Source organism: Physeter macrocephalus, chromosome 18 (genome assembly GCF_002837175.3).
Source record: "Physeter macrocephalus isolate SW-GA chromosome 18, ASM283717v5, whole genome shotgun sequence".
Taxonomy (NCBI): domain Eukaryota; kingdom Metazoa; phylum Chordata; class Mammalia; order Artiodactyla; family Physeteridae; genus Physeter; species Physeter macrocephalus.
In genome coordinates, this window is record NC_041231.1 from 6648782 (window position 1) to 6655706 (window position 6925).

General features: G+C 44.1%; 1 protein-coding gene across 1 annotated transcript in view; it reads left to right on the top strand.

Moving 5' to 3' along the window:
• The window catches only part of CFAP92 (cilia and flagella associated protein 92 (putative)), a 77692-nt gene that overhangs the window by 3811 nt on the left and 66956 nt on the right, over nucleotides 1–6925 (top strand). Inside the window, exons 2-3 of the mRNA XM_055079575.1 lie at nucleotides 2918–3108; nucleotides 3754–3975. Coding sequence (XP_054935550.1) covers nucleotides 2918–3108; nucleotides 3754–3975 — 413 coding nt within the window. The remainder of the gene's footprint in view (nucleotides 1–2917; nucleotides 3109–3753; nucleotides 3976–6925) is intronic.

Here is a 6925-nt window from a genome sequence, read left to right on the forward strand (position 1 = left end):
CTACAGCCAGCATTGTTCTCAATGGTGAAAAACTGAAACCATTTCCACTAAGATCAGGAACAAGACAAGGTTGCCCACTCTCACCACTCTTATTCAACTTAGTTTTGGAAGTTCTAGCCACAGCAATCAGAGAAGAAAAAGAAATAAAAGGAATCCAAATTGGAAAAGAAGAAGTAAAGTTGTTACTGTTTGCAGATGACATGGTACTATACATAGAGAATCCTAAAGATGCCATCAGAAAACTGCTAGAGCTAATCAATGAATTTGGTAAAGTAGCAGGATACAAAATTAATGCACAGAAATCTCTGGCATTCTTATACACTAATGATGAAAAATCTGAAAGTGAAATTAAGAAAACACTCCCATTTACCATTGCAACAAAAAGAATAAAATATCTAGGAATAAACCTACCTAAGGAGACAAAAGACCTGTATTCAGAAAATTATAAGACACTGATGAAAGAAATTAAAGATGTTACAAATAGATGGAGAGATATACCATGTTCTTGGATTGGAAGAATCAACATTGTGAAAATGACTCTACTACCCAAAGCAATCTACAGATTCAATGCAATCCCTATCAAACTACCACTGACATTTTTTACAGAACTAGAACAAAAAATTTCACAATTTGTATGAGCATCTTTCCTGTGCTTGTTGGCCAACTATATGTCTTCTTGGAGAAATGTCTGCTTATGTCTTCTACCCATTTTTTCATTGCATTGTTTGTTTTTTTGATATTGAGCTACATGAGCTGTTTGTAAATTTTGGAAATTAATCCCTTGTTGGTAGCATCATTTGCAAGTATTTGCTCCCAGACCTTAGGTTATCTTTTCATTTTGTTTATGGTTTCATTTGCTGTGTAAAAGCTTTTAAGTTGAATTAGGTCTCATTTGTTTATTTTTGTTTTTATTTCTATCACTCTAGAAGATGGATCCAAAAAAATATTGCTGCGATTTATGTCAAAGAGTGTTCTGCCTATGTTTTCCTCTAGGAGTTTTATAGTATCCTATCTTACGTGTAGCTCTTTAATCCATTTTGAGTTTGTTTTTGTGTATGGTGTTAGAGAATGTTCTAATTTCATTCTTTTACACGTAGCTGTCCAGTTTTTTCCAGCACCACTTACCACTTACTGAAGAGACTGTCTTATCTCCAATGTATATTCTTGCCTCCTTTGTCATAGATTAATTGACCATAAATGCGTGGGTTTGTTTCTGGGCTCTCTGTCCTGTTCCATTAACCTCTGTGTCTGTTTTTGTGCCAGTACCATACTGTTTTGGTCACCGTAGCTTTGTTGTATAGTCTGAAGTCAGGGAGCATGATTCCTCCAGCTCTGTTCTTTCTCAATATTTCAGGGTCTTTTTTGTTTCCATACAAATTAAAAAATTTTTTGTTTTAATTCTGTGAAAAATGCCATTGACAGTTTGATAGGGATTGTGTTGAATCTGTAGATTGCCTTAGATATTATGGTCATTTTAACAATATTGACTCTTCTAATCCAAGAACATGTGGTATATCTTTCCATCTGTTTGTGTCGTCTTTGATTTCTTTCATCAGTGTCTTATAGTTTTTGGAGTACAGGTCTTTTGCCTCCTTAGGTAGGTGTATTCCTAGATATATCAAGAAGTATTCCATTTTTTGATATGTCTTTTTTTGTTGTTCTGCCTGAAATATCTCCCCATGATGATTAATTTCAACTTCTCCTTGTAGTTCTGTTGATGGTTGCTTCAGATATTTTGGAGGCTATTTGGTTAGGTGTATACCATCTTTTAGAATTGACCTATCTTCTTGGTGAATTGAGTTTTTGGTCATTGTGTGTCACCTCCTCTATCCATAATGGTGCTTTTTATCTGTGGTCGGTTGATATCAAGCAAAAGAGCATGGAAAAAGACATCTGCAAATACCACACAAAAGAAAAGTCGTGCTTATTTGATTAACTTTAATCCTCACATCTCTTGCAGCATCTCCTAGATTTGTTTTTTTTAGTTTGGCACTTATTCCAAAGGCGTTTACAAAATAGATCGCTGTGCAGCTCAACTTATGAGACCTTGCCTGAGAGTATTTTTATGGCGCCAGTACCTTCGAAGGATCTATCTTTGGCTGGATATAAAATTCTAGCTTCAATGTTTTTTCCTTCAATACCTAAATAGTTATGAATTTATTTATGAATGTTTATGTAAGTTGTTTACTTAAGAGAAATGAGATCCTATGTATCCTGTTCTACAACTTGCTCTTTAAAATTTTGATGGTACCTCTTAGATATCTTACAGGATATGAGCAGACCTGGTTTTACTTTGTTGTCGTTTGTTTTAAACACCAATATAGTATTCCATCGTATGTGTCTACTTTATCCTACCCTGTGTTGGAGGGCTTTTTTTGTTTCTTTGTTTTTTTTTTTTTTTTTTTTTTGCGGTACGCGGGCCTCTCACTGTCGTGGCCTCTCCCGTTGCGGAGCACAGGCTCCAGACGCGCAGGCTCAGCGGCCATGGCTCATGGGCCCAGCCGCTCCGCGGCACGTGGGATCTTCCCGGACCGGGGCACGAACCCGTGTCCCCCGCATCGGCAGGTGGACCCTCAACCACTGCGCCACCAGGGAAGCCCCCGGTTTTTTTTTAACCTGCCTCTTACTGTTGAGACTAGGGGCAGGCAGGTAAGTGCCTACAGTAAAAAAGTTTAAGGAGATGCTCACCTCGGAGTTATGCGCTATAATTCCGCACACTGGCTTCCAGCCCTGGGGCTGCTCCTCTGGTGGCTGGGAGAACCGGACATGCATCTTAACTCCAAGCGGGCGGCAGCGGGGAGTCTGCACACGGCACCTCCTCCAGCCTTGGGCTCTTCTTGGTTCTAGGGAATCGTGGAGACGGGTCTGCTTTCCCACGTGAGGTTAGAACAAGTCTCATTACATCTGTATCTTCTAGGTCACAAAGGAAAATGTTCAAGTTTGGTTGAAAAATATAGGAGACACCCTAAAATGGACAAACCTATTGCAAAGGTTCTCCATTACTACCACATCGAGTACTTCCTCCTGCCTGATGATGGGGAGCCTAAAAAGGTCGATGTGGTGGTGTTTCCAGCCTTGGCCAAAGTGTTCCTGGATTCAGGAATAAAGGTGAATATGTGTGTGTGTGTGTGTGTGTGTGTGTGTGTGTGTGTGTGTGTGTGGCCTTGCATATAGTCTGATACCCACAAGAAATAGCAAGAGCCACAAAAGATCCTCACTTCCCCTGGAACTTGCTAGAAACGTAGGATCTTGGTCGCCATTCTAGGCCTACTGAATGGGAATCTGCACGAACCTAATAATATTGATAGCAACTCTGTGATTTTCTATGAAGATATTCTTACCTAATAATTTCTTTGGTGTTTCGAAAGTTTTGGCAGCTCTTATTATTTCTTTCTGTGTGTACACGTGAGTACATGTGTGTACACGCGCACGCACGTGTGTGTGCACACCCGCCACCTGCACACACACACACACTTCTGCCTGGGGCAGGGCTCTGGGTCAGGATGGGGAGTCCCTGGGAGGGACACTCTTTGCAGGGAATTGCTTTTACTTTATTTTTCCGAGCAACCCAGAGGCATGCAGGCCCCTGTCTGTGGCACCCATTTCCTGATTCCCTATGTGAGTTGGGAGCCAGGAGGGAGTGGGATGTACGGACAGACAAGCGGAAGGCAGGGCCTGCCACATCGTGGCAGCGGTCAGATCTTGGCCTCTGAGCTTTCAACGCTGAGAGTCTCTTGTTGTTCTTTTACACAGACCATCAGGCCATGGCAAGAAGGAGACAAGGTCTGGGTGTCGTGGACCCAAAGTTTTAACATCAACATGACAAAGGAGTTACTAAAGAAAATAAATTTTCACAAAATCACCTTGAGGCTCTGGGACACCAAGGACAAGGTTTCGAAAAAAGCCAAGCATTATCGATTAAAACCTTCTGGGTTTCTGGAAGATGCAGGATCTTTTGGTAAGTCAGGCATTCATGTTTGATCTGAAATGTTTCCGGAGGCATGTGGCTTCTCACCGGTAACAGCAGAAAAGCCAGCCAGCATCTCCTCGTTTGGTGCATCTGGTTTTCCTGGGGCCCACGCTGGTTTCTGTCAGTCAGGGACACCCCCTCCCTCCGGGACATGTGCGGTGATGGGAAGGGTGCCCCAAGTCTGTGTGCCGCCCGTCAGTCACCACTCGGGGCAGTGCTGAGGCAGGCACCCACCACTGGCCTGTGTCCCAGGATGAGTCTGGTGTGCTCCCTGAACAAAAAAATTAGAGGCTATCGAGAAACGAAACAGAAAACTCAAAAGTCCCACAGCCCTGTTTCCATTAGGCCCTTCAGACTCTTCCTCGTGTAAAGATTGTATCAGTGCCAGAAAGTCTCCTTTCAAACTCCCCTCAAAGGAGAGAGGCCTAGGTTGAAGTCACGCAGCTGAATTGAACCCTGTCTCCATCCTGAGCTAATGGTGACCTTGGGCACCTGCTTCATCTGGCCAGGTGCCTGGGGGCAGGGTGGTGGGAGTGCATCCCCCTCCCCCTGCAATAAGGAGGATTGCGCTGTGTAGAGGGAATGTTAAAACTGTAATAAAATGCTGCCACTTAAAATATGCAGCGGCATTCTTGTAAGATACATCCCAGTTTTCGGAGATATTAGAAGGTGAAGTCGACGTGCTTCAGAGAATGGGTGGAATGAGGTGCTGTTACGGCTGCTGATCGCGGCTTCCAGACAAGTACAACCCTCCCCACTTTCCATGAGCAAAGTAGGCCTGGTCTTGCTTGTAGCGAGAGGCAGCGCCAGAATCAGAACCCAGTTTTGTGTGACTGGAAAGTTTTTTCTCCGGTTTCCAGCCTGCCCTCCTCAAAGAGCCTTCCTGACCTTGGGGGCTTGGGGCTTCCGAGTTTTAATCTTTCATTGCTCTCCCGGGTTTCTTACCCTCGGCAGTGTTGGCATCTTGGGTCAGATCGTTCCTTGTTGCAGGGACCGTCCTGGGCACTGGAGGACTGTTAGGAGCATCCCTGACCTCTACCCACTAGATGCCAGGACTAGCCTCCCAGCTGTGACAACTAGAAGTTTCTTCAGACATTGTCCGTAGGTGCAAAATCGCCCCTGGCTGAAAATCACTGATTTGCCTCTAAACTACTAGTCCTGGGTGAGAAAATGGGATTGAAGTTCTATTTTCTTACTTGGACCAAAGGAAAGACCCGTGTCCTCAGAGCGTGGCCTCTAAACCACCTGCATTGGACGCACTTGGAGTGCAGCCTCCATGCAGATTCCAGGGCCTGCCCCAGAGCTACCGAGCCCAAGTTTCTGGTAAACATCTGCCTGGCAGTGGGCTTACCCTGGAGTAGAGGTGCCGGGGTGGGTTTACCAGGAGGACTTCCTGGAGAAGGGGCCATGGAGCCAAGTTTGGAAGGGTAAATGGAATCAGCTGGCCCGAAAAGGGAGGAGGAAGGGTGTCACAGGTCCTTCAGTGAGGGCCCCTGGGCCTTTTGCTGTGAGCGTCCTTGGGGCCACTGCTCCTCCATGAACCCTGTCCCACGCCTGGCGTCACTGCCTCTTAAGTTAACTAATTTTTTTCCGTTAAAAATATCAGTGTGGGGCTTCCCTGGTGGCGCAGTGGTTGAGAGTCCGCCTGCCGATGCAGGGGACGCGGGTTCGTGCCCCGGTCCGGGAAGATCCCACGTGCCGCGGAGCGGCTGGGCCCGTGAGCCGTGGCCGCTGAGCCTGCGCGTCCGGAGCCTGTGCTCCGCAAAGGGAGAGGCCACGACAGCGAGAGGCCCGTGTACCGCAAAAAATCAGTGTGTGTTCACTTTGCAAAACAATTTACAAGTAGATTAGCCAAAGGGAGAAAAAATTAAAATCATATGATGTCTGAGCAGAGACAGCCGTTGCTAACATTTTCCTGTGCGTTTTACAACTGAGTACAAAATTTTAACAAAGACGGATCCAGTGTACATACTGTCTTAAGTCCTGCCTTTTTCCACTTAAGAAGTTATCTTTTTTTTTATTTTGGAGGAGCTTTTTTTAAATCAATATATTTTTAATTGAAGTATAGTTGATTTACAGTGTTTACTGCTGTACGCTAAAGTGATTCAGTCATTTGTGTATACATTCTTCTTTTCAAAAATATTCTTTTCCATTATGGTTTATCATAGGATATTGAATATAGTTCCCTGTGCTATACAGTAGGGCCTTGTTGTTATCCATTCTATATATAATAGCTTAGATCCGCTAACCCCACACTCCCACTGCATCCCTCCCCCAGCCCCCTGCCCCTTGGCAACCACCAGTCTGTTCTCTGTGTCTGTGAGTCTGTTTCTGTTTCATAGACAGGTTCATTTGTGTCATATTTTAGATTCCACATATAAGTGATATCATATGGCATTTGTCATTCTCTTTCTGACTTACTTCACTTAGTGTGATAATCTCTAGTTGCATCCATGTTGCTGCAGATGGCATTATTTCATTCTTTTTTATGGCTGAGTAATATTCCATTGTATATATGTACTGCATCTTTTTTTTTAACATCTTTATTGGAGTATAATTGCTTTACCGTGGTGTGTTAGTTTCTGCTTTACAGCAAAGTGAATCAGTTACACATATACATATGTTCCCATATCTCTTCCCTCTTGTGTCTCCCTCCCTCCCACCCTCCCTATCCCACCCCTCTAGATGGTCACAGAGCACCGAGCTGATCTCCCTGTGCTATGCGGTTGCTTCCCACTAGCTATCTCTTTTACGTTTGGTAGTGTATATATGTCCATGCCACTCTCTCACTTCGTCACAGCCTACCCTTCCCCCTACCCATGTCGTCAAGGTACCACATCTTCTTTATCCATTCATCCATTGATGGATATTTAGGTTGTTTCCATGTTTTGGCTATTGTGAATAGTGCTGCTATGAACATAGGGATGCATGTATCTTTTTGAATTATAGTTTTGT